Source organism: Leopardus geoffroyi, chromosome B2 (assembly GCF_018350155.1).
Source record: "Leopardus geoffroyi isolate Oge1 chromosome B2, O.geoffroyi_Oge1_pat1.0, whole genome shotgun sequence".
In the NCBI taxonomy this organism is placed as follows: Eukaryota; Metazoa; Chordata; class Mammalia; order Carnivora; family Felidae; genus Leopardus; species Leopardus geoffroyi.
The window spans coordinates 2,161,238-2,173,659 of record NC_059332.1 but is presented as its reverse complement, the minus strand read 5'-3'; the positions used below and the strand labels follow the sequence as shown (position 1 = coordinate 2,173,659).

At 44.3% G+C, this 12,422-nt stretch overlaps 1 protein-coding gene across 2 annotated transcripts in view; it reads left to right on the top strand.

Annotated features, from left to right (window-relative positions):
- Nucleotides 1-12,422, top strand: part of ZSCAN16 (zinc finger and SCAN domain containing 16) — a 46,475-nt gene that overhangs the window by 17,131 nt on the left and 16,922 nt on the right. Inside the window, exon 5 of one of the 2 annotated variants that reach the window (XM_045500466.1) lies at nucleotides 9,081-10,017. In XM_045500466.1, coding sequence (XP_045356422.1) covers nucleotides 9,081-10,017 — 937 coding nt within the window. Of the gene's footprint in view, nucleotides 1-9,080; nucleotides 10,503-12,422 lie in introns of those variants that run through there. The other variant, XM_045500462.1, reaches the window with a different exon arrangement.

Below are 12,422 nucleotides of genomic sequence, written 5' to 3'. Positions count from 1 at the left end.
GCCTTTTTGAGGAAGTAATATGGGAGCTAAATCCTAAAAGTAGAAACTAGCCATAGACGGAAAAGCAAGGCAGGCCTAACAGCATGTGCAAAACCAAGTGGGAAAGAAATGGGTTTGAAAGAAGGCCAGAGTGACTGGAGCATGAAGAGACAGAAGAGCAGAGAGGAGGCCGTCAGGGGCCAGAACACAGGGCTGTGTGGGCCCAGGTAAGGAGTCCATACATCTTTAACTTTACTGTGTGTGAGAGCCACCTCTGGGTCCTGCGAGAATCCCAGCCCTAGGAAATGCTCAGTAAAGGTGAGCGATGAAGTCCAAGCAGAGGGATAACACAGGATCAGAGATCCGCTCCTTGGCTGAGGGGAGCAGTGCCAACAAGGTGGTCAGAACAAAGTGAGAGCCTGAGAAATTGTGTATTCCTCGCCCGCTTGCTCTCTTTTTTGGTTTTTGATTAGGAACTAACAGGTGCTGCGTAAGCTGGACATTAGCCCGATTGGAGAAGGAGAAGAAAGACCACTTTGAAGACTTGCTGTAGCTTAAGTCAACATTGTGAAGGCCAAAAGTAGGGCAGTTTTGAATGGTGATGGAAGGAAGGGAGGGATGAAGAGAGGTCACTTGTCCTAAAGCCCTGGGAGGTGCTGGAAAGACAACAGAGTCGCTCTCACTCCTCTCCTGGCTGGAACAAGGAATCCAGGGTTCAGAGTTGGAGCATTCGTACATCTGATGGGTGGAAGTGACGCCCGCTCTTCCCAAGGGAAAATGGAGTGTCATTGTTAGAAATAGTGTCTACACAACATGAGTTATGCTTTCTCTGTTGTTGTCTTCTTTGTTATGCTGAGGGAAGACTTTTATTTTTATTTATTTATTTTTTTTAATTTTTTTATGTTTATTTATTTATTTATTTTTATTTTTTTATTTTTTTATTATATGAAATTTATTGTCAAATTGGTTTCCATACAACACCCAGTGCTCATCCCAAAAGGTGCCCTCCTCAATACCCATCACCCACCCTCTCCTCCCTCCCACCCCCCATCAACCCTCAGTTTGTTCTCAGTTTTTAATAGTCTCTTATGCTTTGGCTCTCTCCCACTCTAACCTCTTTTTTTTTTTTTTTTTTCTTTTTTCCTCCCCCTCCCCCATGGGTTCCTGTTAAGTTTCTCAGGATCCACATAAGAGTGAAACCATATGGTATCTGTCTTTCTCTGTATGGCTTATTTCACTTAGCATCACACTCTCCAGTTCCATCCACGTTGCTACAAAGGACCATAATTCATTCTTTCTCATTGCCACATAGTACTCCATTGTGTATATAAACCACAATTTCTTTATCCATTCATCAGTTGATGGACATTTAGGCTCTTTCCATAATTTGGCTATTGTTGAGAGTGCTGCTGTGAACATTGGGGTACAAGTGCCCCTATGCATCAGCACTCCTGTATCCCTTGGGTAAATTTGAGGGAAGACTTTTAAAGGATGCAGGGTACTTCTTACATATAGGTAGGAGGAGTGTATGAAATTCATGTTTTCCAAATTAAGGTGTTTGACATAGGGTTTTCCTAAAGAACTGAAGCTTGCTGCGTGAAGGTCAAAACTTTATTGTATTAGCCAATTAATGAGCATCTTACCCATATGTGTAACAAATTCTTGTAAACTGAACAGAGCCTGTCCTTTTCTTGAAGATATAAGCTGATCATTACGATTAATGATTCAGGCCTGCGGATCACTGCTGCTCTTGGAGACTTTTGGGTAGGAAGGGCCAGCAGCTTGTATCCTAAAATGACACCAGACTATCATGCCAGTAAATGGCAGATGTGTGATTTAAATATAGTCTGTCTCCAGGACCCGTGTTCTTAATTCCTGAGTACTGTTGGGGTATAAAAATGAGGAAGATGGAAAGTTAGAGGAAATGAAACTGAAAAGGTAGGCAGAGACATTTTTAACGTTCACTGTGCATCTGGATGACTTTAAAAATATGTAAGTGCCTGGGCCCCACCCTCAGAAATGGGCTTTCAGTTGGACTGCGGTGAGGCCCGAGCATGGACTTTTTTTTTTTTTTTTTTTCCAACCCTCCAGGTGATTTGCATGTGTAGCCAGCTAAAGTCAAGAACCCAGTGGATCACGAAGGGCTTATATACTCAACAGATGAGTTTAGGTTTTATTCTGTGGGGAAATTAAAGTTCGATATTCAGAACTTTTAAGTCCTTGGGCAGTTTCAAAATTTGGTAATTTAAACTCTTAAGTGTGGTACGTACAATCTACAAATGGCATGTGAAGTCAGAATAATTTTTTTTTTTTTAATTTTTTTTTTTCAACGTTTATTTATTTTTGGGACAGAGAGAGACAGAGCATGAACGGGGGAGGGGCAGAGAGAGAGGGAGACACAGAATCGGAAACAGGCTCCAGGCTCTGAGCCATCAGCCCAGAGCCCGACGCGGGGCTCGAACTCACGGACCGCGAGATCATGACCTGGCTGAAGTCGGACGCTTAACCGACTGTGCCACCCAGGCGCCCCCAGAATAATTTTTAAAACAATACAAAACTGCACACTTCAGTACAGCCACTGTAGATGTTGGGATAGTGTGGGCCATCTGATCACACAGCTCCTGGAAAGTAAATGGCGGTAGTCACCTGAATTCTAAGTTCTGTTAAGGAGTACAGTTTCTTGAATAGACCATGTCTTTAAGTCTCTGTAAAGAAGTCTGATAGCAACGAAGTCAGTATCGGTGTACATCCCTTAGACCACTTTGGAAAACCTCCCATGGGATTAATTATACATTGAGAGCACGTGACTTGTTTTTAGTGTTTGCTTATTGATTTTGAGAGAAAGAGAGAGCGTGGGGGAGGGGCAGAGAGTGAGAGAATCTCCAGCAGGCTCCACACTGTCAGTGCCGACCCTGACACAGGGCTTGAACTCATGAACCGTGAGATCATGACCCGAGCCGAAATGAAGTCGGACATTTAACCGACTGAGCCACCCAGGCACCCCAAAACCAGTGTCGTTTTAAAATGTGAAATCAGGGGCACCTGGGTGGCTCAGTCGGCTAAACGGCCAAATCTTGATTTCGACTCGGGTCATCATCTCACGGTTCCTGAGTTCCAGCCCCACATCAAGCCTGCTTGGGAATCTGCCTCCCTCTCTCTCTGCCCCTCCCGCCACTCACCCTCTATCTCCAAAATAAACAAAAGTCAACTTTAAAAATAAAATGCGAAATCAGTTTTTTTCATAGGAAGTTTATGAGATTTCCTGACATATCAGTTATCGAGGCAACATTCTCTCATATGCCTTTCCTGTGGGTTCGGTCTTCCTGAAGTTCGTTCTTTAATAACTACTTCAGGCGCTTTGTGTGTAGACTTAGTCTTTGCTTATCTGAAAACACCCTAATTTTGCCCTCCCTTTCTAATCCCAGTTTAGCTAGAGTAAAATTCGGAATGACGGGTTTTTTCCTCAGGTTTTGAAGGTCCTGCTGGTCCTGCCGCTTCTAGTAGCTACTCTTCTAACTGCTGTAATTTGCTAGTAAAAGGCTCCTGTCAGTCGAATGCTTTTGTAACATTTTTAGGAATTCCATCTTTTCTTATTAGTAGAGGTTACATTTACTCTTAACCTGTATAAGATGAAGTGTCACTAAAAAGTGTGTCCTGTTAGGGTTTTATTTTTACTCATCTTCCTTTGCCCATAAATGCCCTGTTGCTCTAAGGACCCTTGTTCTTCTTCAGTTCTGGAAAATTCTCAGCTATCAGTTCTTTAAATAATGTGGGTTTTTGTTTTTGTTTTATTCCTTACGTATTTTCTTCTGGAACTCCCAGAACACACTGGTTAGGACCTATTTACCATCTGTTCATTTTGCTTAACTGCTGTTTCACATATATTATGTCTTTGTCTCTGTGGTACATCCCAGGGGAGTCCTGTTAAGTTCCAGTTTATTCTCTCGGACTCTGGTTTATCCACTTTTAAAATCTCTATCCAGGGGCGCCTGGGTGGCTAAGTCGGTTGAGCGTCCGACTTCGGCTCAGGTCACGATCTCACGGTCCGTGAGTTCAAGCCCCGCGTCGGGCTCTGTGCTGACAGCTCAGAGCCTGGAGCCTTCTTCGGATTCTGTGTCTCCCCCTCTCTCTGAACCTCCCCCATTCATGCTCTGTCTCTCTCTGTCTCAAAAATAAATAAACATTGAAAAAAAATTAAAAAGAAAAAAAAAATCTCTATCCAGTTTTTATACTGTCTACTCTTGTTCCATTTTTGCTGATTTTATTTCCTAACTCTGTGTTTATGTGATGTGGATACTATGACATCAGTTATCTGTTTTAGGGATCTTTAATCTTTTCAGGATTTTTGATGAGAATAATTTCATCTGGGTTGAATTCATGTTCCAAGTGATGACTTTGTTAATCATCTTTCCTAGCATTCCATTCACGTTTTGAAATTTTCATGTCTGGGTTCATTTTGAGTTCCTTCCGATCTGCTTCACGCTCTCCCCTTCCTTAGCAATTCTCTCATTACCTGTGCCCCACTCCCACCCCAGAACCGGGGCTCCAGTGTCGTGCGGGGAAACACAGACCATCAGTGTCATCACAGGTGTCCCCACAGGGTTGTTGGCCGCTGTGCTGTCCACGTGCTTGTGTGTGTGTCTGTGTCCCACCCAGACTCTGGCATGAGCTGTGAGCTAGAACCTGGCCCATGGCTTCAACTGTAGCTACCATTCTGTGGTTTTGTTCCCTTTCTGGTCCACAGAGATGTTTGTCTTGTCTTTTTAGCACAGACTTGTTTTAGAGTAATTTTTATTTTTATCATTCCATGTATGTGAAGCTCAAGTGTGAAGTCGCTGTGTTGTCCTGACTAAAAAGCACACCATTTTCCCCAACCTTTTTTAGTGGGTTAGAAATTATGTTTCTGTACTATGCTTTTTCTTTTCCTTCTTTTTTTGTTTTGGCGTTTATTCATTTTTGAGAGACAGAAAGAGAACGTAAGCAGGGGTGGGGCAGAGAGAGAGGGAGACACACAATCCAAAGCAGGTTCCAGGCTCTGAGCAGTCAGCACAGAGCCCGATGCAAGACTCAAACTCATGAACTGTGAGATCATGACCTGAGTTGAAATTAGATGCTTAACTGACTGAGCCACTCAGGTGCCCCACCTATGCTCTGCTTTTTAATAATAATCCATAAGTTTTCTTCTCATGCTGATACGAATTTTAGTTCTATTACATGTGCAGTGATGTTTTGGATCTCACCTAGAGTACATTTTATATTTGCTTATGGCTTTAAAAGACCATGTTCTTGCATAAATGTGAACTTTGTGTAATTTTCCTTTGAATTCTGCACACAGATGTATCTAAGGTAGATGTAACATAAGGTTTTAAAGTGCCCCAAAACTTTACGATAACCACATATAACCAGTGACATGAGATTTTTGTTTTGTCACCCGTGTGGCAGGGTGGTCTGGTGAGTAATGATCGCAGGCCCTGGTCCTAAAAGGAGGCCCGGGAAAAGGCTCCTATCACTCTGGGCAGCTTGCTTCTCTGCTCCACCTCATCGCTGGGTTTTTGCCCTTCATACATGGATGCCCTGACCCCCATGACGGCTGTCACCCTCCTCAGCAGGAGGCCAGTGAGAGATCTCACATCTACTGTTAGACCTTGGCTCCTTCCCACCCTGCTCCCAGAGTCTCCTTAGCTGACCCATTTGGGCACATTTGGCTAGTGCCTCTGCCTAGGGTTAGGTCTGCCCTTCACTCTGGGTCCTAAAATGGGGTTACTTTCACAGAGAATCTGCCTTGAGTGGGACAGTCTCACTGTTTTCCAGAAACTCAACCACTGAGGAAGTGGCCACATCTCCCACCCTGGAGGAGTGTGGTCATTGGGATGCTGCTCGAGGCACGTCTGTAGGAGACACAGGCAGGGCAGTTATGGGAGCATGCCTTCCCTGGGTCAGGATGGTGGGAGAGTCTAGGTCTGTTAAAAGACCCTTCTCTGTGTTGGTGACTATTCACCTGGGGCGTCTCAAATGACCCACAGAGCGGAGCTTCAGGATTGACAGACTCCCAGGTTTTTGGGTTTTCTTTTTGTTTTGTTTTTTTTTAATTTAACTTCATTTTTTATTTTTTTTAAATTTACACCCAAATTAGTTAGTATAAGTGAAGCAATGATTTCAGTAGGTTCCTTAATGCCCCTTACCCATTTAGCCCATCCCCCCTCCCACAACCCTCCAGGAACCCTCAGTTTGTTCTCCATATTTATGAGTCTCTTTTGTTTTGTCCCCCTCCCTGTTTTTATATTATTTTTATTTCCCTTCCCTTATGTTCATCTGATTTGTCTCTTAAAGTCCTCATATGAGTGAAGTCATATGATTTTTTTGTCTTTCTCTGACTGACTCATTTCACTTAGCATAATACCCTCCAGTTCCGTCCATGTAGTCGCAAATGGCAAGATTTCATTCTTTTTGATTGCCGAGTAATACTCCATTGTATATACATACCACATTTTCTTTATCCATTCATCCATCGAAGGACATTTGGGCTCTTTCCATACTTTGGCTATTGTTGATAGTGCTGCTGTAAACATTGGAATGCGTGTGTCCCTTCGAAACAGCACACCTGTATCCCTTGGATAAATACCTAGTAGTGCAATTGCTGGGTCTTAGGGTAGTTCTATTTTAAATATTTTGAGTAACCTCTATACTGTTTTCCAGAGTGGCTGCACCAGTTTGCAATCCGATCAACAGTGCAAAAGATATTCTTTCTCCACATCCTCGCCAACATCTGTTGTTGCCTGATTTGTTAATGTTAGCCATTCTGACGGGTGTAAGGTGGTATCTCCTTGTGGTTTTGATTTGTAGTTCCCTGATGATGAGTGATGTTGAGCATTTTTTCATGTGTCGGTTGGCCATCTGGATGTCTTCTTTGGAGAAGCGTGTATTCGTGTCTTTTGCCCTTTTCTTCACTGGATTATTTGCTTTTTGGGTGTTGAGTTTGATGAGCTCTTTATAGATTTTGTATACTAACTCTTTATCTGGTATGTCATTTGCAAATATCTTCTCCCATTCTGTCGGTTGCCTTTTAGTTTTGCTGATTGTTTCCTTCGCTGTGCAGAAGGTTTTTATTTTGATGAGGTCCCAATAGTTCATTTTTGCTTTTGTTTCTCTTGCCTCTGGAGACATGTTGAGTAAGAATTTAATGTGGCCAAGATCCAAGAGGTTTTTGCCTGCTTTCTCCTCGAGGATTTTGATGGCTTCCTGTCTTCCATTGAGGTCTTTCATCCACTTTGAGTTTATTTTTGTGTCTGGGGTAAGAAAGTGGTCCAGGTTCATTCTTCTGCATGTCATCGTCCAGTTTTCCCAGCACCACTTGCTGAAGAGACTGTCTTTATTCCATTGGATACTCTTTCCTGCTTTGTCAAAGATTAGTTGGCCATACGTTTGTGGGTCCATTTCTGGGTTCTCTATTCTGTTGCATTGATCTGAGGGTCTGTTCTTGTGCCAGTACCATCCTGTCTTGATGATTACAGCTTTGTAGTAGAACTTGAAGTCTGGGATTATGATGCTTCCTGCTTTGGTTTTATTTTTCAAGATCGCTTTGGCTATTCGGGGTCTTTTCTGGTTCCATACAAATTTTAGGATTATTTGTTCTAGCTCTGTGAAGAATGCTGGTGTTACTTTGATAGGGATCGCGTTGAATATGTAGATTGCTTTGGGTAGTGTCGACATTTTAACAATATTTGTTCTTCCTATCCAGGAGCATGGAATCTTTTTCCATTTCCTTGTGTCTTCTTCAATTTCTTTCATCAGCTTTCTCTAGTTTTCAGTGTATAGATTTTTCACCTCTTTGGTTAGATTTATTCTTAGGTATTTTATGGTTTTTGGTGCAAATGTAAATGGGATCGATTCCTTGATTTCTCTTTCTGTTACTTCATTGTCGATGTATAGGAATGCAACTGATTTCTGTGCATTGATTTTATATTCTGCAACTTTGCTGAATTCATGAATCAGTTCTTGCAGTTTTTTGGTGGAATCTTTTGGGTTTTCCATATAGAGTATCATGTCATCTGCGAAGAGTGAAAGTTTGACCTCCTCCTGGCCGATTTGGATGTGTTTTATTTCTTTGTGTTGTCTGATTGCAGAGGCGAAGACTCCCAATACTATGTTGAATAACAGTGGCGAGAGTGGACATCCCTGTTTTGTTCCTGACCTTAGGGGAGAGCTCTCAGTTTTTCCCCATTTGGATGATATTAACATTGGGTCCTTCATATATGGCTTTTATGATCTCGAGGTATGATCCTTCTATCCCTACTTTCTTGAGGGTTTTTATCCAGAAAGGATGCTGTGTTTTGTCAAATGCTTTCTCTGCATGTATTGAGAGGATCATATGGTTCTTGTCATTTCTTTTATTGATGTGACGAGTCACGTTAATTGTTTTGAGGATATTGAACCAGCCCTGCATCCCAGGTATAAATCCCGCTTGGTCATGGCGAATACTTTTTTTTAATGTATTGTTGGATCCGGTTGGCTAATATCTTTTGAGGATTTTTGCATCCATGTTCATCAGGGCAGACTCCCAGGTTTTTCTTTGCAAGAAGAGTAGTCATGTCTTTGGGGCCACATCAGTTTCTGTCTGTCCCCACATGGTAATATCCTATTGTGCCCCATATGTCCGGACATGCTTGTTCTGCGTATTTGGAAATAGGATACTTTTCTGTGCTCTGACCCCTCATTTTTCAGTACTCCAGGGGCCTTCAGGGCCCCCTGCATGGAGCTGCTTCTCAGCTCCACATCAGCACCGGCCCCCTGGCAGCTTTCCTCCTCTCACAGCCCTGTGCCTTCGTCCATCTCGACCCCACTTTGGCCTTCCCTCGGAACCCACCGTCCTCTCAGATCCTGTCCTGTTGACTTACGCCCCACTGACCATCTCCGTCTGCACAAGCCATGCGTGGCCAGTGCAGCCACTGCTGGTCCCTCTTCCTTTGCCTTCCCCCACTGTCTTCCTCACATGGTGTGGAACAATTGTGTTGGTATAGTGAAGCTGTGTACTTGTAGTAGATGTGTTTAATTTTACTTCCTGTATGTTTCAGTGATGTTCGAAATATCTCCTTTTGTTTCAGATGACGTAATCGGAATTGAGAAAGGAGAATCGATTCAAAAGCAGGAGCTTACCATAGATACAGAGTCTCCAAAGAAGTCACCCGGTCAAATCAATGGAAAAGTCCCTCATTGTGAAGAAACCCAAGAACATGAAAGACAGACAAAGAGATATCAGAGAAATTCTTCAACCGAGAGAAGATATAAGTGTGACGAGTGTGGGAGAAGATTCACTCAAAACTCAAGCCTCATTAGACATAAGAGAATCCACACTGGAGACAGACCCTATTCATGTAACGTGTGCGGCAAAACCTTCATCCAGAGTTCCCAACTTATTGACCATCAGAGAATACATAACCGATTAAAACCGTATCAGTGTGATGAGTGTGGAAAAGCCTTTTATTACAGTTCACACCTTGTTCAGCATCAAAGGACCCACACTGGAGAAAAACCTTTCCAGTGCGGTGAGTGTGGGAAAGCCTTTCACTACAGCTCCGGCCTCGTTCGGCACCAGAGGACCCACACGGGAGAGAAGCCCTACCAGTGTCACGTCTGTGGAAAGGCTTTCTGTCTGAGCTCGCACCTGATTCAGCACCAGCGCGTGCACACTGGGGAGAAGCCGTACCAGTGCAGCGAGTGTGGGAAAAGCTTCAGCCAGAGCTCAGGCCTCTTCCATCACCACAGGATCCACAGTGGGGAGAAGCCCTATGAATGTGATGAGTGTGGAAAGGCCTTCAGTCACAGCTCAGCCCTGGTTGGGCACCAGCGAATCCACAGTGGAGAGAGGCCCTATGAGTGTGACGTGTGCGGGAAGGCGTTCAGTTATAGCTCCCATCTTCTGGGACATCGAAGGATCCACACTGGGGAGAAGCCCTATGAGTGTGACGTGTGCGGGAAAGCTTTCCGGCGGAGCTCGCACCTCCTGGTACATCAGCGAATCCACATTGTAGAGAAGCCCTGGTGATGTCAGCAATGGTGCAGAATTATCCATCCGCACTTTCCTGCAGAACGTCAGATAGGGACGTCTCCGTGATGGAGAAGTAGGGAATTCTGTGATCGCCATTGCGGTTTCCGCTGTCATTTGAAAATACTTCTGGAGGCTGAAAGAGGCAATCACCTGACAGCTTGCCAAACAAGCATGTCGTCTGATGACCTGGGACCTTGGAGGGGCTCGTTCCACATCCTCAGACTTTCCTCCTCGAAGCAGGGGCTCAGGAGATCTCTATAATCCGTTAGATATGTCCCCAGGATGGTGGAGATGCTGCTATTCCCTCCCCTGCCTCCTTTCCTCCCTATTTTCTTTGGAGTTGGAGTGATGATCTTGTCTGAAGTGTGAGTTTAGAGTTACTTGATTTACATTTTTAAAAATCCTGAATTTTTGGTTAGCTTGATAAAAGACCTCAGCCTATCGGTTGTCTACACTAAAAACATAAATACAAAAACCACTTTGTAATTTGGGATAAACGTTTGGGTGGGTAGGAAGGTTCCATGGGATGGAGCAGGAGGGTTGATCACACACATCCGGTGACCTTTCATATCTTCCACCAGAGATGTCAAACAGGCCAGGGCTCTGTATGTGGCCTGCATGTGCGTTTTTCCCACATAGTATGTTTTGTGATAACGTGAAATTATTTCACCTTTTAAAAATCTGGAGATTTCACATCGAATCTGACTTTCCAGATTCTCTTACAAAAACACATGATGTGGCAATACTAGATGCCACCTTCCCACGAGGCAGGAGTTGACTGGAGCAGATTATCACCCACTGCGGATGGACACAGTCCACTATCACACAGCGACCTGTGCTCCCTGACCACCCCCTGCTCCCCCTACCTGTGTGAGCCCTGCCCTGCTCTCCGGGCTTCTCAGGACCACCTTGCCACCAAAACACTGCACTTTAGCTTTAGGCGCTGGCCCCCAAGAAGATTTTCTCTGAAGAAAAGGCTTTCTGCTAACAAAAGCTTGAAGATTTACTATAAAAGATTTCAGGAGCACCTGGGTGGCTTAGTCAGTTAGACATCTGACTCCTGATCTCCGCTCAGGTCTTGATCTCAGGGTAGGGAGTTCAAGCCCCTTCTTGGGCACTGCGCTGGGCATGAAGCCTCCTTAAATAAATAAATTTAAAAATGTATACTTGAGCACCTGAAGGTGGAGGAAAGCCACGGTAAAATTTTCCTTAGAAATAAGCCACAGGTACTTATGGAAAGTCAACTGTGATGGCTTCTAGCCAGACCTGTGGAGACTAGTTCTTCCTGTGAGATGAAAACAGCATGCTGATGGGAGTCAACACTAACGTTGGAGTGAACAGGCTCAGGGCCCAAAGCAGAGGTGCAGCTGAGGGAGAGAAGCTCAAGATCCGAAGCCACAGGGGCGGCAAGGCCGTGGAATGAGGCCCAAATGGGAGAGTGGGAAGAAAAAGCTACGAATAAGGGAGGGTCAGGGATGAACAGGGAAAGAGAAAGGTCAGAGACACGAGAAAAACCAACCGCAAACAAGTGGAAGCAAAGGCAGGGAAAACGTGGAAGACCTGGAGGCTGAAGCCCTCAGTATTTTTTTTTTTTTTTAATTTTTTTTTTTCAACGTTTATTTATTTTTGGGACAGAGAGAGACAGAGCATGAACGGGGGAGGGGCAGAGAGAGAGGGAGACACAGAATCGGAAGCAGGCTCCAGGCTCTGAGCCATCAGCCCAGAGCCCGACGCGGGGCTCGAACTCACGGACCGCGAGATCGTGACCTGGCTGAAGTCGGACGCTTAACCGACTGCGCCACACAGGCGCCCCTGAAGCCCTCAGTATTAATCCACCCTTCATTTCTATGCCTTGGAGGTCAAATCCCTGATAATGAAAGACCCGTACCCAATCTCAGCTCACTGCGGTTTGTACCGCGACCCGGGCCCTGTGTGGGCCTCTGGGTGACGGGACACAGGACACCTGTGTCCTATGGAAAAGCCATGTTCTACGGCTTCTTAGCAAAGCCAGCCAAGCAGAAGGACTCTCCCCAGGAGAAGGAAGACATTCTTGGCCTCTCTGGGAAGCGGGTGATTTGCCCATTCCTCCTGAAAAGGAAAAAGTGCGTTGTGAGATAGCAGTATCCGTTTTATACTAAATAAATGATGTGGCAAAATGAAAAGTCCTTTGCAAACTGTGACAATCATGGCTGTTATTTGTTGGAACACCAGTTGTGTCCAGCATCTTGTATCTCATGTCAGCATCCCAACTCTTCTGTAAGGTACGATTTATTATCTTAAACAGTATGTAGACATGATTTATTCTTACGAAGGGCTTATAATAAAATGAAAAGTTTTTATTATGTTTAAATGTTAAACAGCCTATACAAGTATTTTCAAAACATAATATGTAAAACAG